Here is a 25,916-nt window from a genome sequence, read left to right on the forward strand (position 1 = left end):
GTGCAGCAAAGAGCCAGGACTTTCTGCAAAGGTCAGTCTAGTTTCCGCTCACCACTCTTACTTTTCACCTTGCACTTTTTCCCAGTTTGCATTTATATGCGTCTGTAGGGGACTATTTGAGACTTACGTCACATTCATGCACTAGACAGATGTGTGTTAGCTAACGGGCTAAAGCGCTAGCTAGCCTATGTTAGCTTTCTGGTAGTTGTGCAGACAAAAGGAGATAAGTGGGCGGCAGCAACTGTCCCGATTAAAGTCATGTTTATCTGTGAGCCACAGAGAAAATGTGCACTGCATTTTGCACCAAAAACACTTTTAATGAACCCGTTTTCTACGCGTAATGTTCACTGAATGACACCAGAGGTTGGCAAAGTTGTGAGACTCTGATGTATTGGTGACGTATTGGGTCATAAACTTAAATAAAGATGCCGTTAGTCTGAGGTTTATGTGAGCCATTCAAGTCCTGACGACCCGGGTTAAAACCAGCACATTCAGGACAAAGCAACAAGCGTTTGCAATGTGATGCCGTGTTTTTTCTTTTCTTTTTGTGAGCTAACGTTTTGTTTGAAAGCTAAATATTAAATGTATTGTGTGTGATTCATATTTTATGGAGACTGCTATACTTTTTGCTGACGTGGTGGCTTCCTTTTTGCTGACATGAAATAAGTATCCTGAACACACCAGGCTGCACTGATCTGCTCTACACGGCGTGACTTTGCTTTTAAATAGTCTCTTTCAAAAAGTTTATATAATATTTCAAACTAGTCAATTGTGAATGACTTATCAAACAAATCTTTTCCTTGTTAACATTTCTCGAATTCTACATTTTATTAGTTTCCTAAAATGGTAAAGTTAACTTGAACAGACTAACGCAACTAATAGTAAACATGATATAATTGACAACTTCAATAGGATTACAGACTAGACCTGTGTATGCTTAGCACTTTCATTTTAAACAATGATTATATGCAATGACCTATTGAGCCATTGACTCAACTGCAAAGACTATCAAGTAGGTCAGCTCTGCAACCATGCCTATGCTAATTTGCATAATGGAAAATGCCTTCTGCAGCTGCTAACAAATATTTTTTTGATTATCACCAATTGATTACACTATTTTTAGTCAATTATTCGATTATTCATTAAAATACCAGCACAAAAAAATGTCAAAACTCATTAGAATCCAAAACCAAAATGCATTCAGTGTACAATGATATATATAAAAAAGTAGCTAATACTCATATAAGTGTTGGTATAAGAAAATGATAGGCATTTTTTTTTCTTGATAAATCCGCTCTATAAAGTTGCTATAGTTTTCAGTTGTCATTTTGATTGCCTTTCCTTATCAGTTTCTGTTTTTGACCTTTTCACTAAAACACTCTTTATTCTGTGCTCTCTGTTGAGTTTATTGCCAGTCCATTCTAGTTTAAACCCTACTACACCAGCCAAGCCATCCCGGTCTATCCTAGTTCCATTATCTCGCTTTAAAGTAAACATGTTGTCCTTCATGCTGCTTCAGAGTCATTCAGTAGGCTACAATTTAAAGAATGTAACTTTGAAAATAACAATCTACACATGCCCTTTATGAGAGCAAATACCAGATTCCAAAAGTGTCTGTTAGAATATGTGTTGATTTTAAGTGCAAATGCATGTAGCAAGTGTGACCTTTTGTTTGATCTTCAAGGGAAAAGGGTTTTTACATGTGTCTGTGGAACATGTGGGCACATCAACAAAAATTAGAGTATGTGCAATCCAATAAAAAGCTGATTGGAGAGATATTAACTCAAAGATCTTTTTCTTTCTCGCTCTCTCACCTTCATGTTCATCCTCCTGTTATTGCTCTTTACCCATAACCCACCTCCCCTCCCCTCTCCTCTCTGTCTGCTGGTGCTCTATCTCTCACCTGTCTCTTTCCCAGGAGGGGTGCCGTCTGTCCTCTATAGCTCCTCCTGCTGTGTGAGTGTCGGCTGCGTTTGCACCATGGCGAGCCTCCTTCGTGTTGTGGTGGCTAGCTGCTCAGCCCCTGTGTTCAGCGGCGTCTCCTGTACGAAGCTACAGCGTGGCGGTGCTATCAAATCATCATGCCTCCGCTTTTTCAGGACACATCAAGCTTTGAGGCAATGTGCCAGTCCAGGTAAGACACTATATAGGGCATGGGAATATGTAATAAAATCATTTAAAAAAAAAGCATCTAATGCCACAATAATTTTCTTTACATATAGTCTGTGAATTAACAACACAATGCCTAGGAGATGAGATTTCTCTTAATAGACTGCAACACAATGTTTTTACTAGGATGCACACTGATGGAGGTCACATGATCTTTCAAACGAAACAGGGTAACAAAATGGATCCTATATTATCCGGATTCGATGAAAAACGTACACATTTCCTTTATTTTATATTTATGTATAATTGTACAATAAATCTCTTTGGGCTTTTTCTGTTGTTCGGACAAAAAGAAGCAATTTGATTGTCACCTTGGGCTCTGGAAAAAAGGGAAAGGCATTTAATTAACCAAAGATTAATAAGTGAAATGACAAACAACTTCCTACAGTGATGGATTACTGGAATTAGCATTAGTTGTGGCCCCAATCTGCTCCCTTGTATTAATACTGTCTTCCACATCTTACTACTGATAGCACACTTAAAGCCAGACCACCTGTATGTTCTGTTTGTATTCTCATGAACTTGGGTATCAGCTGCAACATGTTGTGGCAACATACTGATTACATGAACCTATTACTACTCATTAAAGTCAACAAACAAGTAAACTATGCTTTTAGTTCTCTTTTATTGTCCTTGGCAACTGGTGAAACAAATCTGTCATATTGATACAAATTAGCTATAGTAGATCCTGCCCTACCCATTCATTCATTCTTGTATGCATGCTTATCCCTTCTTTATATCTTTTTTAATCGCCACTTTTTTAACAAGATTCCCTGTTTATGCAAAGTAGAAAGAAACAATCAAGGGAAAACATTCAACCCCGTACAGAAGATATTCCTTTACCTATTCTCAATAGAGGTCAGTGTTGCTACCAGGCTTGGCTTTCCGAACCAAGGTCACATTAGGATACTATAGTCCCCAGGCATTATTCTCCATTTTACATGCCCTCACTGTGTACACAGTAACCTGTGTGTGTGTATTTCTGTGTGTGTGTGAAAGCCAGTACGAGCTGGTTGCAGGTGCTTCATATCTGCGTGTGCTGAGTTCATGATTGGCAGAGGTATCTCTCTCTTTGGTTGTGTAGGTGGGTGTTTAGGGGGTACTTGTGACATGGTTCATGCTGACATTCCAGCAGTGCAGATAGCTCCAGCAACAGCTGGCAGCCTATATTCTGGACACACAAGGATCAGTTTACAGACTCGTAGACAAGTGGAGCAGTGGAACACAACACACACATTTCACATTCATGTGCTTATTATAGACATACTGTATAGATTGAGGCGGTGTGTTCATGTGAGACTGGATTTTTGAATTATGACATGGACAAAATTACACAATGCTTTATGCACTGCCATTCTCTAACTGCCAAGCAGTATAAGGCCAGACTTTTATAATTGTGTCCTTTGCCATAAAGGTACAATGTGGATTTAATTGTAGTTGTTTCCTTCCTGAGAAACATTGTTTGTATTCTTCAGGTCTATTAAAAATGTTGAATGCACTTCGTTCCTCATAAAGTCATAAAAAATGTTAAGTTGACTAAAGTCCTGTAGTGTATCATGCTGCCTGCTTGCCATTGCTTTTTTTAATCTGCATGTTGAGCTTTATAGATGATACTATAATCTTGATCAGTCTGTTGTATTTGCTGGTATTTACTTAATTTTACTGTACTATTTTTTGTCATGAACGGCAGGCAGCCATGAGATAGATGACCCATTTCTCTGATTTAAATCAGTGCTAAATGTGTTGTCAGAAACAAATGGGACACACAGTGGTATATGATCTCTCTTGCTTTATATAGTTGGGTTGAGGGTTACAGCAAAGGCAGACTGTCAGAGCCATGTGTTTATGTATAGACAAGGAGAAGGAGGTTAAAAAAAAAAAGCTGCAGTGGAAATTTCCATAGGAGCCGTCTCAACATGTGACTTGCTGTTGGACACTAGACCTGAAATAAAAAGGACACAAAAAGAACCTCTTTGTCATGCCTGTTGTAATGCTATGCCAGTCACTTGACTCTGTTTTGATCCTTTTATCCTAAAATGTACAAATGAACCTTTTTGACCTGCTGGTGAATGTTTTTATTTATCTATCTAATAAATTAGCACAACAAGGGTATGGACATATATTTTTTTTAGTTAAAATGTACTTTAGTTTATGACCAAATGCAAAGCTAAAGACATGCAACCTGCATCCTCATTAGCAGCTGAAGCCTCTGAGTGTTGTAGTTGGACATTGACCTTGTCTGTCCGCCCACAAAGGCCATTGCACATAGAGGGTAGTGTTTATCATAAACAATGTTTTAACTCCACTCAAGTCCGTGTGCTGAAAATATTCTCCTTGAAGCTGCAGAACTAGCTGCAGATAAGATTGTTTGTTATCTTCAAAATAAAACATTAGTGACAGATAAAAGTTGGATCCATTCAATCAATGAAATGACAGTAAAGTATAATTGTTGTTTATTTATCTTTATGTATTGTGAATGTTTTTAATATTCAAATCAATGTAATAGCTGTCACTCATGTCACTTTTCTGTATTGTTCCCCCTTGCCTCTGCAGGTATTCCCTACAAACAACTCACGGTGGGTGTACCTAAAGAAATCTTCGAGAATGAGCGTCGTGTGGCGATTTCTCCCGCTGGTGTGCAGGCGCTCATCAAGCAGGGCTTCAACGTCGTCGTAGAGTCGGGGGCTGGGGAGCCTTCCAAGTTCCATGATGAACAGTACATCCAGGCTGGAGCAACAATTAAAGACGTCAAAGATGTCATGGCATCTGATGTGCTGGTCAAGGTAGGATTTAAGTGGGGTTTGTCCAATGTTTTATTACATTCTATCCTTTTATGTTTACAGTTTTCATAAACTTTTCAACACACACTTTCGCTTCCAGGTCCGTGCTCCCGTTTTCAACCCTGACCTGGGTACCCATGAGGTGGAGATGATGAAGGAAGCGTCCACTTTAATGAGCTTCATCTACCCGGCCCAGAACCCCGAGCTGATGGATATGCTGTCCCAGAAGAAGGCCACCGTCCTGGCTATGGACCAGGTGCCCCGAGTCACCATTGCCCAGGGTTACGATGCACTGAGCTCCATGGCAAACATTGCAGGGTATGTATGTTAATAATCACAAATATGGCTGTACATGCCTATATCTTCAATGCTTGATGTTTCACTCTGTTATGTTTTAGGTACAAGGCAGTTGTACTGGCAGCTAACAGCTTTGGTCGCTTTTTCACTGGACAAATCACAGCAGCTGGGAAAGTGCCGCCTGCAAAGGTGTGTAGTATGAGTGTGTGTTTCTGTGTGAATGTGTCTTTGCCAGTTATAACACCTTTTTAATGTGTCATGTTTTCTTATAGGTTCTGATCATTGGAGGTGGCGTGGCTGGACTGGCAGCAGCTGGTTCTGCCAGGGCCATGGGAGCCATTGTCAGAGGATTTGATACCAGGTTTGTTTTTGATACTGTGTGTCTGAATTGCAAATTAAACTCATACAGGCTTTGAAATATAATATTTGAGCACAGTTGCTAACTAGATGAAAGTATTGTCTTTTGACCTGTGTATATATAACTGTTCATAGCAATCACAAAAAGGTTTTTTGGAACCATGAGACAACAATTGTGCTTAATTGCACATTATTAGTTTGATATAGATCCTAATCCTTAAGATTCAGTCCTGAATGAAACACACTTCTGGAATGCCAAACACATTTGTTTTGATAAAGAAGTATGCCAATTTCTCCATTATGCCATTAGCAACTTAGGTCTGCCAATGTCTTTGTGTGACCTATTTAAGGACAAACAATAATTCTGCATTACCAGTCCAGCAAATATATGTGCCTTCCACCTGAATAAAAATCACCTTCCTCTCTCCTTTCCCAGAGCTGCAGCTTTGGAACAGTTTAAGTCTCTGGGCGCAGAGCCGCTGGAGGTGGACTTCAAGGAGTCAGGAGAGGGACAGGGAGGCTACGCCAAGGAAATGTCGAAGGAGTTCATCGAGGCGGAGATGAAGCTGTTTGCCAAACAGTGTCAGGAGGTGGACATTGTCATCACCACTGCTCTTATCCCTGGTATGCACAGAGCACTAACACTGACCGTAAATGTAGAAAAGTGAAGGACACATTGCCGAGGAAAACAAACGAAAGGTCATGGAATATCACGACATGTGTTCTGGGCAGGTAGTCAGAGAATGTAGAAATAAAAAGGACCAGTCATGCAATATTGAACATTAAAATTGCTTTACCAGAGCTTATTTTACAACAGTATTACATTTGTTCCAACACTCTGATGGTTTCATGAGTCTTTGTAGGGCCATGTATCCTCACTATATGCAGTTTCATGTCAGGGTGCGTATAATGTCTTGATGCATATGTTTCCGTTATGTCTTTTGTAGGTAGGCGTGCACCCATCCTGATCACCAAACCGATGGTAGAAAGCATGAAAGACGGGTCAGTGGTGGTGGACTTGGCTGCTGAGGCGGGAGGAAACATTGAGACTACCGTACCTGGAGAGCTGTCGGTGCACAAAGTCAGTCTTTATAATCCCACCCACTCCAAACAGGATTTTTCCTCTATATTGATTGTCTTTTTAAAGTTGTCTTCTGTCTTTCTTAGGGAGTGACCCATATTGGCTACACAGATCTGCCGAGCCGTTTGCCAACACAGTCGAGCACTCTGTACTCTAACAACATCACAAAGTTGATGAGGGCCATCAGCGCCGACAAGGACAACTTCTACCTGAACGTGAAGGAGGAGTTTGACTACGGCACCATGGATCACGTGGTCAGGGGAACCGTTGTCATGCAGGTACGACGTATAATGTGGCCGAACAAACACGCATGTAATGTGTACAGCTGACATGTCGCACACATTTCTCAGCTGATACCAAAGTTGCAATGCGAGGCAAACTGAGAATCCATTCAGTCCAGGGGAAAATAATTGACTGCAGATCCCTTTCACCGTCACTAGATGTCATCCTAACAACAAACACTGTTTCTTACACTTTCTGTTAAAAGCCTTTTGGTAGGCGCCAATAGAGTGATGTCCCCCTCAGAAGCAATGGCTCTACTTTACATTGGAAGTCCCCTTTTTTTCTTTGTGTTGTAGGTTTTCTTGTTCATTTTTCAACTATAAAATATCCTGATCAGTACATTTAACATATTTCTTCAATCAATAACTATTTTTTTTAGTTTATGGATATAATTTTTTGCTGTTATCAATCTTAGTAAATCTGTGTTGATTCTTTTGACTAAACGATAAGATTTCTGGTTGTAATTTGAGTCATGTCTGATTGCAAAAAATGCAGATATACTTACTCTGCTTACTGATCATTAGTTTCCTTACTTTGATCTTGACAGCACAGTCTAATGTTTCAAATGCAACAGAGGACATTGTGCACCATCAGGTGATGAGATCAGGGAAAAAAGCAAAGATCATATGAGCTCTGAATAAAAATAACTTGATATTGTTGATATATCTAACCCTTATCCTTATAACGATGCAGCCATTTCTTTGTAAGGTGTAAGTACCAACCATTAGTAGAGTGGTTAGTAAAGATTGATTGTCATTTTGTTTGTTTTCCCTCTTTCTCACTTTAACATACCATTCTCTGTCTAAATTATTGTCTCCACCAGGATGGAAAGAACCTGTTCCCCGCTCCCCAGCCTAACAATGTACCTGTTGCACCTCCTCCAAAACCCAAGTCTATCCAGGAACAAAATAAAGAGAAGGCTGCAAAAATCTCCCCCTTTAAGGCAACACTCACTACTGCTGGCGCGTACACTGGAGGTTAGTAGAATATTCCAATAGATGTAGGTTTCCTGGTGAAATCGAAAAATGGTGGGACATGTGGGCGCTATTTCTGAGAACTCAGGGTTTAGTTTTGTTAATTGTCCACGGTTGGGTCTTAAAGGAGGTCTGCAACAAGGTGAAGCACAGGTTAATAATCAGCTTTTTAGATGGAATGTGCACAGGAGGCGAGAAGTGACAAACACAGACACCCTGTTAGTGTCAGGAAGTGTGCATTGTAAAAAAAGAAAAGTGTCACGCTGAGTGTGTGTGTTTGAAGTAGTGCTGCAGTGAGTGTTTCCCATGGTGCCACACAGCGCTCTGTGTAAGTGCGCCACATGCAGTTAATGCGGTTCACACATTGTTTAGGTGTTCGGGTGGTTTCCTACTTCACACTGCCACACAGCTGCTTGTGTTAGGTACTAGGTGAGAACTTGCTTTGTGCCTATTAGCGTGGCATGAAATGTGGTGGTTTTATTAGTTTTAGATTAACGGTCATGGATATTGATTCCTTTTTTGAAACACAAGGAAAACATGCCACCAGTCTCGCAAATATAACCAGACAAATTGCTTTTGAACGGATAATTATGTCTGTTAAAGTAACAGGAAATAAGGACATGTTGGGTGGTAAAATACCTACCACATCTTGCAGTCAAAAAAGTGCTTAAAGTTGCATCAAAAGCTCATTTACACTAATTAAACTGGGCTGACATTAAGGAGGGGTTGAAAAAATACAACGGAACCCAACATTTCTACAAACTCATTTTCAGATTTCTTGTATAAAAATATTGTAGTTTTCAGTCTTTTCTTTAGGGCTCAGTGTGCATTGATAAATAAAACCTGGGGCAAAAGTGTGGGACCACTCAATTTAACACAATTTAGGCTAATAAATTAACTGTACACTAAATGTGAATTATCTCATTGTTTTTATATTTTTAAAACACAATCCGCCCCCAGACTGTTGGAGATTTCTGCATTTTTCAGGGTTGCTCTTTTATTCTTCCTTTAACTAGGTGCTGCCACCCTGCTGGGTCTGGGCCTGGCGGCTCCTAACGCCGCCTTCACTCAGATCGTCACCACCTTTGGTCTGGCTGGCATCGTGGGATACCACACAGTGTGGGGGGTCACTCCTGCTCTGCACTCTCCACTCATGTCTGTCACCAACGCTATCTCAGGTGGGTCGTGTTTCACGTGTCTTTTACACCTTTCAGTATAATGCAATCCAGAACACCTCCACTGCTAGTCAAAGCACAAGACTAAAGCAGGATGAGGTCCCATTCATCGTTATAGTAATATGAATAGAGTTGCCGTTCCAGCGCATTCTGTATGTGTATTTATCATCTAATATTATTTCAACACGACCAGTTTTAGCTTCAGTAAATGGTTATTTATGAATTGCACAGTTTGCTGAGAGTAAATTTAGTTAATAATGGCACTGACTCTTTACTATTAAATTCAGTAAACTGGACTTAATAGAGAACAACATAACATTATTGTCCGCCAGAGTGGAAAAATATCATAACCATGCAGAAACACGCTGTATAAATAAAATACGTGAAACAAACAAAGAATATTAAACCATAAAATAAAGACTTAGCTAGAGGATCAAACAAGTTGTATGCCAGGCCAGCGTGTCTCTGCTGCCATGCTGTTGCTTCTTAGAGTCCAAATAAAGAGTGTGTCCTTATTGTCGGCTGCCACTTAACACAGAGGGGTTAATAGGTTAGAGAGGTAAGTGCATGTGTGTGTTCTCGCGGCTTTGATCACACTCGAGACCCTTACTAGGGTAGGAAGTAACACACTGTCGTGATCTTTGAGGTTCAGGGAAATCCTTTGCTCGTTTACTTGTCCACACAGTCGGACATGAGAGCGGTGTCACAGAGCCCGGCAGTGCAACTAAGAGACGGTTCTCACTTCTTTTAAAACCTTTATTACTTACCAACTATACCCTATTCACATTGCCATCTTCAGACCATCTTACTTGTTTCTTTGGGAGTGTGCCCTTTTTAATGTTCCATCCTGTTATGGTCCAGTGTTACTGTTACTGTACATTTTTATATACATTTATAACCAAATGTACACATTTATGAGATCATGGCTGATATCTGTAGAATGAGAAGCTAATGAAGTAAACACAGTCCATCTGAAGGTTTTCTACCTGAAATATGTTCCATTTTATATTTTGCGTTACTTTATTATTTCTGACTTCACTCCACTGACTGTAGTTCTGGAAATATTGAGACCAATGTAATTCTGTTGTTGTTGTGCCAGGCCTCGTAAAGACACACACACACACACACACACACACACACACACACACACTGAATCATTCACAGACATTAGGGCATCATATTGGAATTTAGAGTTTGAGTGAAGGACAGTTATATTCTTCATGCGGGGATTATAGTGTTACAAGCACTGGTGACTCTGGCTGGTGGGTCATGTTGAATTCTTTAGACTCTGGTCTCATACCCAGCGGCTCATTTAGGCACATCTTTTTATCTGGTGTCCGATATAAACTCTTTAATCTACTTGAGAGCACTGATTCACTGTCCCACTCTGTAGCCTAGGAGCTGATGTTTGTCACACACCTACCGGCAATGGCCCACCCAGGACATACGTGTACGTGTGTCCACTGATGCCTATTGGCTTTCATTCTGTTGTTGCAGTTGCCAGACTGGCCTTTGATCTCAGTCTAAATGGTGACACTTCACCTCTTTTTTATCAAGTAGCTCACAAAAAGTGCCAAATTTGGCACTGATAAAAATATTGAATCAACATTTAGGTAAATATAAGATTCTCTGGAATGGACTCACAGCCAATAAAAAAAAGGTTGATCGGGTTGTCCCTTGCCAGATCTCTTTTGGACCTGTGTGCATTTGATAGCCTACTCAACAAGCTTGCAGATCATATCAGAGAGGTGTGTATGGGTACCCTCTGAGTTACACATACTTTCCTATCTCTGTGGGGGAAATGTATCATCAATGACATCCTCACACACTGTCCGATGTCTTTGTACTTGAAACCAAACCACAAATGTTTGTAAAGCTTGTCATCCCTTTGAATTTGGTTGTTTCGTTCTATGCACATCAATAACAAAAGTATGTTGATTTTTTTGTATAAAAGTGAATTATGTCATTTATCCTTTATTTACATTTTAAATAGCAATCAAAGCGGGCTCTGCTTAAAAGCTGATATACACACATGATTATAAAGTTCACTTTGTTAATGTAAAAAGGACAGAAGGTCAAACTTTGCATTTGCCTCATTTGAAAAATCAAGCTTGCATTTTGGACTTCAAGCACCAACATGCACACACTCGTGTATACTCACTACCTGCTGGTCAGCCTTAATTGTCCTCAAACATTATTCCGTGTGAATGCAGGCTCCCGGGGTGCTGTGTGTTGCATCTTACTGCCTGTAAGTGATTACAGGGCTGATGTTATCAAGGTTTCCTGAGTCTCTTTTGATAAACACGCACCCCCCCCCCCCTCCTTGTTTTATCTTTAAATCTTCCCTTTTTCTGTCTTTTTCCGATGTGGAAAGCAGGCAGAGTATTCTGAGCTTAGGAACACAACTCTTAAATGTATATAGATGTTAAACAATGGTCTTAAAGTGTCAAGATTAACTTTTTTATGACAGATTAAAGTTTTGTTGTTTTTGTAACGTTAACGTTTCACGATTATATTAGCCAAAATAATTGCGATATCTTGATTATCATCAACACATGCTTAGTTAACACATTTTTATTGCATCACAGATGAGACAAAATATTTTAATCATACATCTTATCATTTAAAAAAACAAGCAATCTTAAATACTGTCATCATAAAACACAACCTGGGATATAAAATGATGAATAAAAAATCAGGCTCTATGTTTTCATTTTCTATCATGATAACAAGTTAGAGAGCTTTTTCAAGTCACCTAGGTGTGGATAGTCACAATAATCTCTATAATAAAACTTCAAAACCAACAAATTTGATCCGCAATTCAATCTTATATTGTTCCATTCCTAATTTTCACCAAAGGTTTCAATGTCCTGTGACCAATGTAAATGGAGGTTCATGAATTTTAAAATGTCCTCGTTCTGCAGGTCTGACAGCTGTGGGTGGTCTGTCCCTGATGGGTGGGGGCTACACCCCATCATCTACCGCTGAGACACTGGCTGTGCTGGCGGCCTTCATCTCCTCCGTCAACATCGCTGGTGAGTCACCCGCACACAGACACCTCGCAGTGATCCCCGCCAGTTACAGCAACCTTTCGCCAATAAAATATCAACCTAGACTGCAGATTGAAAGGTTTTGTATTGATTGTACAATAACATGCTTCGACCCAAGTTGTGCAGCTGCCCTCTCCACCCACCTGCTCAGACTGGAGACGGTGGCTGTGCCTCGGACCACACACACATTCTTCCCTGCTATTACCCTTAATAATTCCCATTACAATGCCAAAGTGTTCCTGGAGTCATTATTATACTCATCACTCTCTAATAGTCCTGGGAAACGGAGTGTTCCTGCAGGGCTGAGCCGTGGATTTGTTTTAATTTCCCTGGTTAGCTCACAGCTATTCACCATTGACGGCTCAAGGGACTGAAAAGTTAATTTGCCTAATGGATTACTTTATTAGTGTGAAAATACACCACAAGATGTTTAAAGTTAAAAACCATGCTGTGAATCCTGCTACATATCATGGGTCCTCCAGGCTCTATAGCGTTACTGTTCAGACCCTCTATCAGTCTTATAGATTTCCCCTAACAAAAACATACTAAAATACCATAGCCTTTATGGACATATCTAGTTTCATTTTTCTCTCTTCTACGATCTTCTACATGGGTTGCTTTCCACACGCACATTTCTAAGCGGTTTACCACATTACCCATAAACCCTTGGGAACAGAAAAAAACATTCCTTGGAAGGTACGAGAAACAATAGTGGAATTCAGCTCCGATAAAATAGACCCTGAGCTTTTTGAGGTGGTGTGTCTGTTGTGTGGAACAGGTCCCTGGCTGTAGCTACTTGTTTTCCTTGTGTGTCTCCACAGCCGTAAGGTGTTGGAGTAGGAATGGATGGAAAACACCTGGCTCTTGGAATAACTTTAGATAAATATGATCTAACAAGACAAATTTCACTGGGCTCTATGAGTTCCATATTATTCATAGTCCATGTTTTTTTTTACGTTATTCACTTGTCATTGACGTAAAATGATTGATATTTGTCCTTAGCCCTAAAAACATTGTTTTACAATCGTATAACTGCAAGACTAATGACATTCCCATCACCCTACCTTTTATGTTTTGAGCTTATTGGTTGTTGGCTAACAGCTAACGTTGGCTAATGTTCACAGAGCTCCTGCTATAATGGCTGCAGACTCTTAGTCTCATGACTTGGCCCGTGTTGCTGCTTTGCTTCTATTCTAGCAAACTTTCTAAATATAGTCTCAGCAGACCCATTCTGGGTATAAAAACTGAAAGAAATGAGTTTATACGGGCTTTCGTTTGTTTGAATAAAAAAAAAAAGAACATTCCTTCATATTCAAATATTCACTCAGATTGGTCCGTAATAATATTAGTCAGATTGTGTTTCATGTTTTAACTAAGAAATTCTAGGACTGAAATGACATGAACTGGTAAAATAGCCTCTGATTCACCTTTGTACAAATGTGTGCATATATGTGTGTGTTACAATCATGCCAGGGGGGGGAAAGGGAGACACATGGCAATGTGATCTGCTGGTGTAGAGCAGTGAGACACCGTCTGCTCCCTGTTTGACGCTTTTGAGGTTTTCTACTTGAAATATTTACAATGAAATGAAGTAGACTCATTTAATTCCTCACTTTGGTTATAATGCCATGCAACGTTTTTTAGCAATTGTTTAAAAATAGATTCTTAAAAAAATCTGCCCCCAGATATACTGTTAAAGCTTTCTCTCAATTTTTTTGTAAATGACTACTCTGTTCTATAAAGTAACTTTCCAAACCTGAACTTGAGCAGCTGTGCAGTGTATGTCTGTTAATTTACTCTGTCTCTCACCCAGGTGGTTTCCTTGTAACAAAGAAGATGTTGGACATGTTCAAGCGTCCCACTGATCCTCCGGAGCATAACTACCTTTATCTGCTTCCTGCTGGTGTCTTTGTCGGTGGCTACGGTGCTGCTCTGCAATCTGGATACAACATTGAACAGGTGCGAGAGAGGATGTTTATGCCAGGTCCCCCTGTGTTTTCCCAGATGTAGAACAGAACCTTCAAAGTAAATAATTTGTCTCTATTTCTCATCCTGTGCGTCTCTTTCTCTCTCCAGATGATGTACCTGGGTTCAGGTCTGTGCTGTGTCGGTGCCCTGGCTGGCCTTTCAAACCAGAAAACATCCCGTCTTGGTAACACTTTGGGTATGATGGGAGTCGCAGGGGGCATTGCTGCGACTCTCGGTGCCCTCCAGCCAAGTCCTGAGCTCCTGGGTCAGATGAGTGCAGCCATGGCTGTTGGTGGCACTGCTGGTGAGTCTGTGTGTATGCTGTTGAATATAATGTAATGGCTGGCTTAGACGCAAATTTTAATTCTTGTACAACTGTGTGTGTGTGTGTGTGTGTGTTCCGTGCGTGCGTGCGTGTGTGTGTGTTACGAGCTTGACTTAATTAAGCAGCAGGTGTGCAGAGTGCAGAGACATCTCTGTGATGTTTACATCAAACAAAATGTGACTAACTCCCCTCCAGACTCGAGAGGTCTGTCTTAAATGGTCAGCAGCACATATTACTCACTTTCTTTCGCCTGTTCAGGACAGTTGGATCATTTAAATGCTAATTGTTCCAGTAACAGTGTGTGCACCCAGACTAAACTATCCCCACAAACACAAATGCTCATTTCCAGGTTTCCTGCAGGCGACTACACACAATACACACACACACACACAAAGTGTAAACCCACTCACAAACATGTAATTTCCCCGAACAGGCCTCATCAGCAACAACTGTTTCTTTAGATGGAGACGCTTCCCAGCAAACCTCTGATTGTGTGGGTTTGTGCATGTGCTTGTGATTTGCATGTTATTAGTGTGTGAGTATTTCAGGATCACTGCACTTTATTTATGTGTTATCTCTCTCTCTCTCTCGCTCTCTCGCTCTCTCTCTCTCGCTCTCTCTCTCTCGCGCGCCCTCGCCCTCGCCCCCCTTAAGGCCTGGCCATTGCTAAGAAGATCCAGATCACGGAGCTGCCCCAGCTGGTGGCTGCCTTCCACAGCCTGGTGGGCCTGGCTGCTGTGCTCACCTGCGTGGCAGAGTACATGATTGAGTATCCCCACTTCGCCACAGACCCTGCCGCCAACCTGACCAAGATAATTGCTTACATCGGCACCTACATCGGTGGAATCACCTTCAGTGGCTCTCTGGTGGCATATGGCAAACTGCAAGGTGAGGGAAGCACAGTAGGATTCAGATACCCTGCAAAAATGTACACTTCCTGTATGCTGATTCCCAGAGAGAACATGCATCCTTGCTGTTATGGAATCATACATTTATTACACGTGTATTGACTCTGGTAGACAAAGATAAGGCCTTACCTGCGTATTAAATGTGGTTGTTTATGTTCAAAATAAATGTTTAATAGGAGTTACTTCACAAGACCCACATTGGGAATATAATTTTATCGGGGATAGCATTGGCCCTGTCTCCCAAATGTCTCTTCTTTGTTATATAAAGTGTTGCTGGAAAGTTAACCATGGCTGTATTTTATATTGTCATGCATCCTTTTGATATTATGATTATAACATGTTATGTTAATCTTTCTTTAAATGCTTGGTTATTGTACAAATATATTTCGTATAATCATTATATTCTTTGTTCAGTTCATAGCCACCAGTTAGGTCAGTGTTCATGTTATTGCCCTTTATTATACTAATATTAACTATTATTAATGGGTATTAAGGACACCATATTGCATTCTATGATGTGAATTACCTCCCCTCAAATCATGATTATTAGTATGGTGTTTTATGGCCGCTTGGCCGACCTGTGGTTATCAACAAGAGAAGGTCTGATTTTTCATATTTACTGCTGCCAGCTGTGCAGGGGAAGGAGGGGAAAAAAGGAGAGTTCATCGGGTTCATTTGCTGGCACAGGTCCTAGCAACCACACTTTAATTTCTATGTTGACTGCGAGCGTTTCATGATGGCAAATTATGCAGGAACATGACATTCAGTTAATGACAAGTCTCAAGTGGTGGCTGCTGAAGGATGAATCTAACTCTGCTCAGGCTTTTTTTTTCCCGCTGTTCAGATTTATTTATCTCTGAGACAACTTCACAGCTGATAAATAGAAGTGTTTATGAGCTGTTGTTAGTGTTGATTTTAATTCAGTTCTCCGCTAAATCCGCTCTCTCCCTGCGTCTTCTCTTGCTGCAGGTGTTCTGAGCAGCTCTCCCCTGATGCTCCCCGGTCGTCATGCTCTGAACGCATCTCTCATGGCTGCCTGTGTTGGCGGGATGATTCCCTATATGCTGGATCCAAGCTACACCACAGGCATCACCTGTCTCGGATCAGTGTCTGCTCTCTCCGCTGTCATGGTATGGTGTGTGTGCTTGTGTGTCTGTTTTTCTTGTCCTCAGTTAGACCTGTCAACAGAGAAGTCTGACATCAAATACTGCCGACTGAAGAACATGTCAAATAGTTTTTTAAAGACTTACATAAACACATTAGGAAGGGGAAAAGACATGAGAAAACAGGGGAAAAACTGGCTAAAAGAAATAAAAGTCAATTAACAGGGCTCTTGCACAGTAGATCTGAAATATGTAGTCAGAGTGGAGCAGAGAGCTCTAAATAGTCGTGCAGCCATAGTGTCCAACAGCTTAGGATTTGTAAAGCTGCCAGGTTCCTGCTTGTATTTGACCCCATTAAATGAATGTCCAGCATTGTTAAGCCATGCTTAACAAAAAAAATGTGCTACATCCTTTGTTAGAGAAAAGATTTCCATGATCAACAGTACAATAAGTGACAGGTTCACCTCTTGCATGACCTGCAGAACTTTAACAATAAACAGCAATTCCAGCCAATTGAGCCTCTAGAGAGACGGTATCATTCTTCAGAGTTTCTGGAGTCTAACTTCGGTAGGTTATTTAAACTGGAACCTGCTCCACTTCTGAACATAGATTATAATCATGTGAATCTAGGCAAGCAGACGGCAGCAAGGAGCACGCACTTATGTAACTACTTTATACACAGTGATAAATTCAACGTTTTGCTTCAATGATTTGCATAATTCCATGTGTTGCTTGTAAAATCAGCAACTGGAGTCAGTCCCAGAAACTATGATCAGTGCATCTCTAGAGAAGATGGATGAATATCATATTAGTTTCAGATTGAATAATCAGTCTTTAAAAATCAGTATAACGGACCATCCATTGTGCTTTTTGTGTCTCTTTACTTGCTCGATTTCCTTCAAATAAGTCTACAGTATGTCAACATGAACAATCCATCCTATGCACCTGAAACTGCACACACTCCTGGATCCTGCTGCTGCTTTGATAACTACCTTTGGCTTTTGAAAAACAAGAAATGCATAGATGATACAGGGAAAGATATCAAGTGAATTTGATTGTGAAAAATGGAAGTGAAGCATGAAAGGCTGTTTTCCCTTATTTGGAAGAATACTGCTGCGATTGAAACTCCTGTCCTGTTTCCTCTTCTCTCCTTTAGGGTGTCACCTTGACGGCTGCTATTGGAGGTGCGGACATGCCAGTGGTTATCACTGTGCTGAACAGTTACTCAGGCTGGGCCCTGTGTGCCGAGGGCTTCCTGCTCAATAACAACCTGCTGACCATCGTCGGTGCCCTCATCGGGTCGTCTGGAGCCATTCTGTCCTACATTATGTGTGTGGTGAGTGTTGGAGTCTCAGCAACACTTAATTTTGTAGATGAAAACATCTTTGTGTGGTTGTTCCTCCTCTGTCCACCAGGAGGGACTCTTACTTTACATCAGTAGAGTCCCCTTTCTAAATTAGATCTCAGGTCACAGATGTGTGTTTTCTGAGGGATTTTCACTCTGAAATTTCCTCTGATTGCTGTTTTTTGCTGTACACAGTCAATCAAGTGAAAGCAAAATGTAATCAGAAAATGCAAAATCTCTTTCTCCCCTCTCAGGCCATGAATCGTTCTCTGGCTAATGTGATCCTGGGGGGCTACGGCACAACTTCTACTGGGACAGGAAAGCCCATGGAGATCGTGGGGACACACACAGAGGTCAACATTGATCAGACTGTTGAAATGATTAAAGACGCCCACAGCATCATCATCACTCCTGGTAACACACACGCGCACACACACACACACACATACACACACACACACACACACACACACACACACACACACACACTCTTCAGAGTTGAAAAACATGCTACTTTAACTTTGCCAGTCACTTTTCTTTTTTTTCCAGCATTAGCAAAGAGTGTTCTGTTTATTTAACCTTTTCTTCACCCATGTTGCATCACCATTTTGCTAGGCTAATTGACAAGTCATGGAAGAGTGGCCACACACATACACACACTCTTAGGTTTCTGTGTGGTCGTCAGTCCCAGGTAAATAGACATTCTACAGTGCAGCGTATATCTGCAAGGTCAAGGGAAAATGTGATGGAAAGAGGGTATGCTGTTTGGTTTATGTTGACAATTCAAGTGCTATGTTCAAAGTTGGCTTCTAGTTCCTTTTTCCGGGGTTAGGGCACGGGTCCAACCTTTGTTCCAGGTACATGCTTTTCTTGGTTTCACATGTTTTCAATATTTGACTTTAAATACGTGTTTGAACCTCCCACTCTGATTATTGTGATGGTGCTTGGTGCTGCTGTCCTCAAACCATCATTGTGTGGCCCGGTGACATTTCAGTCCTCTCACCAGACTGTTCCAAAGAGTTGTTTTACTCACGTGGGTACATGTAAACACAGACTAAAGGCATCCAGCCTGCAAATTGGTGATTCCAGTCACAGTGCTGACTGAATGTCTATATACAAAACTAACTAACAGAGGAATTAGAGCTTGGGAGAAGAAAATAAGTGGGCCATGTAGCAGCATCCAAAGTAAATCAAGTCATGTTTTTTGTATTACTTTTTTGAAACCAAAAGAAGAGGAACACTTCTGACTGTTGAAACCAGAAACAGGCATAATTAATTTTTAAGTTAGGAGGTGGATTGTGTTTAATTGGGTTTTTTTTGTGCCGTTTCTCATAATTGTATACAAACCAAGACAAGGCAAGAATAAAATGCCAGACAATACTTGTTATCGGACAAATTAAACCGAAAGGAAGAAACAAATCCTAATTTACTTTATGACTCTATAAATTGGTTTATTTAAAAGCCATTCCCTGTCACGCAGTGAGATCAAGGATATTTTTATCAGCAGTTTCTTTAGAAAAAAGACATCACCTCCAAAACATGTACCATACAAGCGCATAATTCTTTTAATCTACCGCGTAGTGTGAAGTCAGACTGGTATTGTAATCCATATGCCAGCTTTTACTCAGCCCCCTTGTTTCCATTTTAACCAGCCTGCCTAATTGGAGCCGTCACAGTCACTTTGCCTGATTGACATCTGTGGAAATAGTTAAGACTCTGCCTGATAAACATAAATGTTTTCCTGGCTTCGTCTGGTCCATCTCCCCATGGCCTGTGTCCACTTTGCTTTTCCTTATAGGAGAATCCCCTGAGAGATTTAAAGCACAAAGAATTAAAGAACTGTGATAAAGAGAAGTATTGAGTGGAACTGCAGCCGGTTTCTCAAAGTTATTTCTTCTCATTTCTCTGTGCTGAATTTAAAGCCCTGTCGTTTTGACCCGTGTGATGGAAACAGACAGTTTGTGACTGGTTGTTGTGACAAGGCTAGTAAACACCATTAGACCGTGTGACGTGTGTTTGGTTGTTTGAGGATGTGATAAAATCAAGTCCCACACACCAGCAACATTAAACATAAAGGAAACCAGAGACTTCAAGAAAAAACATACAATGTGTTTAGAACTCCATGCCAGCTTTATTAATATCATTTATATAATATCAATTATTTATATAATGATTGAAAGTTCATCAGTTACAGAAAATGGTTAATTTAACTTTTTTGTTGATCATTTTATTCATCTGTAACTGGAACTCTCACAGCAGTAGTAACGTGATCATTCAACGACAAAACAATGTTTTGTCAGGGTACTGAAAAATGTTCATCACCAATTTTCTCGAGCTGAAGGTGCCATATTAAGAGTTCAAAAGCAGATTTATAGTTTAAGGCTATGGATATCGGAAAATCTTTCTGAATCAACGTGAGAGCTCTGTCTGTACCTCAAAATAATGACTTGGACGAGTGAATTGGGGCAAAAGTAGGCCCACACTAGGCTTTAATATCAACTAATTCTTACCTGTTTTCAAAATCTCTTTCAGGTTATGGACTCTGCGCTGCAAAGGCCCAGTACCCCATCGCTGAGCTGGTGAAGATGCTTACAGAAGCTGGCAAGAAAGTCAGGTACTGTAAAGGGGCGATAAAGCTAACTGATCTATATTAGATGAAAGTATATGTCAGGCAAAAAGAGTTGTAAACAGTCTACTGTAATTCAATCAAAGGGGATAGAGGTAATTGAATAGAAACATTATAGATGTATGTAGATAAAAATAGGGAAGGAAAAACATTTATTTTTACACATTACTAAATGTAAACTAAGCCTTGAAAGACAAAAAAGGGGAGTTGTGGTTTTGAGCTTGATGACAAGAAGATGGGACCGGACTGATAGCTCGAGACCTGTCTGTGTAGAAAGAATGAGGTAAAAGAAATGTGAAGGAGAGGAAGGACAAGGTACAGCGGAAGCTTGTGTAATTGTCCCGCCGCAGTCGTTTGATCCTGGCTGTTGCAGCTGCTGCTACTTAGAGCATTTGTACTTGATTAGAGGAAAGTGGGTGGTCAGAAAAAAAACTTCCTTCGACATGATCTCTTACTTTCCTCTCTTATTTTTCTGTTTTGTGAATTGTGAAGTATTTTCTTGATTTGTCACTTGTCTTCCTATTCTCCATATATGCAGTTTTGTTCCTCTTCCTTATACACTACAGTATATTTAGTGTGAAGTTTGGAAGCACACTTTCGCTTCCCTCTCCATGACCAAAGCCTCTTCTCTAATGCATGTGGACTGTATGCCGTTACATGAAGGGTAGAAAAGGACTTGTTCAATCGTCAGCCACAGTTGCTAATAGAAACCAGAACCAACAGACCGTCTGCACACTGATTCGGCCTTAACTCGCTAAACAAAAAATAAATAAACCTCCAAACATTGATTAGTCAGAGTCCCCAGAATTCAAAGGCTGGTTTTAATGTAAAACCCTGATAACATTACATGGCTTTTTGAGTTTTAGAACTATGAATACCAAATCACGAACATGAGTCCACACCAAATAAATAATACTGCATTGTTTGTGTGTAACCGACTAAAATCACAAACCTTTTATTATTTTATCTCGCCACAGGTTTGGTATTCACCCTGTGGCCGGCCGTATGCCCGGTCAGCTCAACGTGCTGTTGGCTGAAGCTGGTGTCCCGTATGATATTGTCCTGGAGATGGAAGAGATTAATGAAGACTTCGCCGGTAAGATCCATTTCTTTGTGTCTTTTTATATACAGTATCTCCATCGCTGCCCCGACCCTCTGGAACTCAATCCTACAACAAATCAGAGACTGTACTGACCTCCCCTCCTTCAAAACACTGACCAAAACTTAACTGATTTATAGAACAAGTTATTGTGACCTAGCATGTTGGTTTTTGTTGCAGCTTTTAAACAATGTGTTCTCTAAGGCAGCTGGCATCTAAAATACTGAGTTAGAGATATAGTAAAAGCTTAAAGCTAAACGGCTTGTCAATTTAAGTGGCACAAATATCTTTTCCCCTCCTGTATGTCAGTGTTGTTATTGTGGGATCCGCTTTTGCAAAAAAACCTTTAATTTTGTCTACCAGAAGGGACATATTTAGCAACTTATTCAGACCATTTGGGGGGAAGCAAAAAACCAAAACAAATGTGTTTATACACACAAAGTAAAAGGATTGAGACATGATATCTGACCTTAATTTGTAATGTTTCCAATCAGAAACGGACCTGGTCATGGTGATCGGTGCCAATGACACGGTAAACTCAGCCTCCCAGGAAGATCCCAACTCTATCATTGCTGGCATGCCTGTGCTGGAGGTCTGGAAGTCTAAGCAGGTGAGACATCTGGTACATGCATGTGTGATTATGAGGTTGTCCTGAAGCCCAAAAAGGTAAAGTGGAATGGAAGATTTAACAACTGGACTGCTTTTTATCGTCTCAACCGAATGCTGGAGTCAACACCCGTAGAGAGGCCTCTTTTTGAAGACACACACACACAACTCTGAAGAATCACACTCACACACACACACACACACACACACACACACAACTCTGAATAATCACACTCACACACACACACACACACACACACACACACGGAGACATAGACCATTATAGTTCCAGGTGCAGTCCCATCCTGATCCAATTAGTGTTGCCTGTGTCGCCGTGGAATGACGACATTCGGAGCATCCCACTGGCACCGCTCTGAAATCTGGGATTCATACAGCGCTCCCACTTGTTTCCACACACTTTCCCCCAGGGAAATCAAAGAGGACATTCTACCCATACCACACACACTCATATGGACACAAACAGACACACATACAGGTGCACAGATACAAACTGGGTTCATATAAAAAAAAAATCACGAGTGCTTTTAAAATATATTCTGAGGCGCTCAATTGCACATGCATGAGTCATGTGAGAACGCACACTGTCTGGAAATACTTTCATATACACTACTTTTAGACTTTTGTTGAAGTAAAACTTACGTTTTTAGTTTTACCTTAGTAAGAAAAATAGCTTTTTCTATATCTGCTTCATCAGTGTTTTCACATCTACTCTTCCTAATAAATGCTTAAGAGTGTGTGTCTTTTTATGTCTGTGTCATGCTCTTTAGGTGGTTGTGATGAAGCGTTCCCTCGGTGTGGGATACGCAGCTGTTGACAACCCCATCTTCTACAAGCCCAACACTGCGATGTTGCTAGGCGACGCCAAGAAGACTTGTGACGCGCTGCAAGCCAAGGTCCGTGAGACACAGAACGAGTAAGACAAACACCTCCACTCGAAGCACACAGGGAGCGAGGAAGATCGAAGACAGTGATTCAAAACAATTATTCCAAAAATATATCTCCACTATAAGATGATCTTTGTCCCCTTGTGACTCAGCAATTGAGCTAAGATGATTAAGGTTTTTGGTACACCCTTCCTATCATCTGTTAATAAAAAGCATTGCAATGTGGTTGTAAAGAATAAGCTTGTGCAGTATGAGCCAAGCAATGCTTACACTGTTGTTCTTCTCTTAGTGCTTTTGATTAGGTAATGTAATTAGATTCATATTTACAGGTATGTCTTTTATTTTTGGATATAATAGGAAGGGTATGTCAACAATTTGCATGTGGTCTGTGTAATAGGGGGCGCAACATCTTCATATTAATGTAGACCTTCAGAAATGTAGATGCATTAAGATGTTAGATATGTGAAATGTCCAATCTAGAAAGTAGTCAATAGTTGAATAAATGTAGATGAATTGGAATTTATAAGAACATAATGTAAAGGTGAAATCCTAGGGAAAGAGGTATAAGAGACTTGAATGTTTTCCCACACTGTTTTCTCCCCAGTATGGTGTTCCCTTCGATAGTTTTATTCGCTGGAAAACGTATGCCACACATTCTTTTTCTGTACAAGTGAAAGGAAAAAAAGCAGGTCAACATTTTTGTAAAGTGGTTTCAATTCCAATTTTATATGATGTGAAGAGATTTTTGTATTCAGTCTCATAATTATCATAAGACTAACAAAGACCACGTTTTAGAAGCAATAGCCAATAATAGAACTTTGGTCATTCTATTTGCTCTTTTCTTTTCACTTGCACAAGTGTCTTGTGAACCCCACTGCTGCCTCTGGTGACCCAATCACACATGGATCCAAACACATTAAAGATCCATTCACACCTTTTTAAGTGTGATGCCACAGCTGTCATGTAATGCTAGTAAAGACTGTGCCTAAAAACACTCTCTGATCGCTGAATGGGTTTTATGATGTTCTTAAACCAGGTGCATCACACCATCTTGTGTGGTTCTGATGTTACAGTATGTGTGATGATAGCCTTTGGCCTTTATGGTAAAGAAGGGTGTTTTTTTTTTTTTCAATTGAATGTGGCTCAATCCACTCCAATATGTGTCCTCATTATTTTTGTAGATGTAAAATGAAGGATGTAAACAAGGGGCCAGATGTTAACCTGACTGTTATGTAAAGAATCTAAAGCAACGCTGAATTCAATTCATTCAATTTGAATTTCACATTTCAGAAAACATGAATAATTCAACATTTTTATTAAGCTTTTCTAAATTTAAATAGTCCTTTTTACCTATTTTGCTATGATCACAAAAGTGCCAAAATGTCCCATTTTACAATCAATCTGGATAGAATTTACGGCACGAACATAGATGAATTTGTTGCTCTATAACAACTGTAGTAAATCTTGAAAGGTCGCTATCAAAATGAAAGTAGCTGTCACTCGATACCTAGCTAACCAATAACTAAAAACACCAAAAATGTATTCCATCAATTTTATAATAGACTATCACCTTTTACTTTTAACTTGGGTTGGATTGCTCCCATCCTTTCCATTACTTATACTTGTTCAGAGTTCTGATGGTCATGATACAGTAGATTAATTAGTAAGACATTTTCCTATAACAAGGTTTGAGGAACAATATGGTCTTCAGATGCAAGGCCTGCAGTCTTCGATACTATTGAAATCTATAAGTACTGTAAGAAGAGAGTTGTCATAGTGTAACCTTGGGACCTGATACATTTACTATGACAACTATCGTACCTCTCCATAAAACGACCAATAACCAATAATCTCCAGAAGACCATCTTCTGACCAATCACCTTAACTGAATCTACCACAGGATTTCTGTCATTATTTCCATCTACCACACCTTAATTCAACTAGTCAACTCTCATCTTTCCTGAACCTGACCAATTGCCTTCTGTTTTTGTGTTTCTATCACATAAACCATCCGACCTCCGTTTGCCGCTGGCTAGTTTACCGTATGTGATGCAAGTGTAGAGCTGCTGACATCATTAGTGCTCATGAGGGGTTAGTATGCTTAAATTTAAACAAGTGCAGTCTTTAGGGACACTTGGAATAAGATTTTTGCTTAATATTTGTAGCTTTTTGCCAATGTTGAGTTTTTGATCAAATTAAGGGAGATTAATGTTTTTGCCAATGTGCCCTGAAATACCTCTCGTATATTTTCGGCTTCTTATGGAAAGTATTTTTGTAAAGAGGCACCAAATTTGTGCGGAGCAACAATGGGGTTTTGAAGTTGTACAATGTTTCAGTGCACGGTGTTGTAGAGATGAAATGTAATGTGAATGTTTATCCTCCTGTTTGTCATGGAGCATTTTCATCCCTAATAAAGCTGTATTTACACTAGATGTTGCCTGAGGGTGTAATTTTTTTTCGCAGACTCTGTTGACTTGATTCTGTTAAATAATAAACAAGTTGATCTCTACGATTTTCCTTAAGGTTTACCACAGCTTTGATGGTAATGCTACCTGCCCAATTTTGCACCGCGGGGTTCAAAACTCAAATATTTGCAGCAATTACCTGGATGAAGGATCATGAGAGGAAGGACTTGTACTTGTACTTGCACACATACTTCACCCGGAGTGCTGATTCACAGAGGGTACACCAAATAATGTAAACACTATATGCATAAGAATTTTAGATTTATCAAAATCTGGCATCAGCACTTTGATAGAAGAGCTGAAGCTACTGACCAGGGGGAAAAAAAGCTCTAGGTGTTTCGGAAAGAAAAATAACATTGAAAATTTAGAAAGGAAAAAGGTGAAATACTGTACATGTTTCA

At 40.2% G+C, this 25,916-nt stretch overlaps 1 protein-coding gene across 1 annotated transcript; it reads left to right on the forward strand.

Moving 5' to 3' along the window:
- nnt (nicotinamide nucleotide transhydrogenase) lies at positions 1–25,482 on the forward strand. The gene is made up of 22 exons (XM_063889428.1): positions 1–31; positions 1,919–2,134; positions 4,723–4,952; positions 5,050–5,267; positions 5,348–5,435; positions 5,519–5,607; positions 6,040–6,227; positions 6,551–6,684; positions 6,771–6,962; positions 7,790–7,943; positions 8,957–9,118; positions 12,040–12,150; positions 13,979–14,124; positions 14,242–14,437; positions 15,113–15,346; positions 16,336–16,496; positions 17,626–17,805; positions 18,069–18,228; positions 20,347–20,428; positions 21,418–21,536; positions 22,034–22,149; positions 22,934–25,482. Exons 2-22 carry the CDS (start codon positions 1,981–1,983, stop codon positions 23,081–23,083), a joined length of 3,264 nt encoding a protein of 1,087 aa, XP_063745498.1. The 5' UTR covers positions 1–31; positions 1,919–1,980; the 3' UTR covers positions 23,084–25,482.
- Positions 25,483–25,916: the final 434 nt, after the last annotated feature.

This window comes from Eleginops maclovinus, chromosome 8 (genome assembly GCF_036324505.1).
Source record: "Eleginops maclovinus isolate JMC-PN-2008 ecotype Puerto Natales chromosome 8, JC_Emac_rtc_rv5, whole genome shotgun sequence".
In the NCBI taxonomy this organism is placed as follows: domain Eukaryota; kingdom Metazoa; phylum Chordata; class Actinopteri; order Perciformes; family Eleginopidae; genus Eleginops; species Eleginops maclovinus.

Excerpts from the sequence above, each read along its gene's own strand:
- nnt (XM_063889428.1), top strand. The coding sequence starts at position 1,981 with ATGGCGAGCCTCCTTCGTGTTGTGGTGGCTAGCTGCTCAGCCCCTGTG. Across the intron at positions 2,135-4,722 it reads GAGGCAATGTGCCAGTCCAG|GTATTCCCTACAAACAACTC; the intron begins GTAAGACACTAT and ends TTGCCTCTGCAG. Across the intron at positions 17,806-18,068 it reads TGTCCTACATTATGTGTGTG|GCCATGAATCGTTCTCTGGC; the intron begins GTGAGTGTTGGA and ends CTCCCCTCTCAG.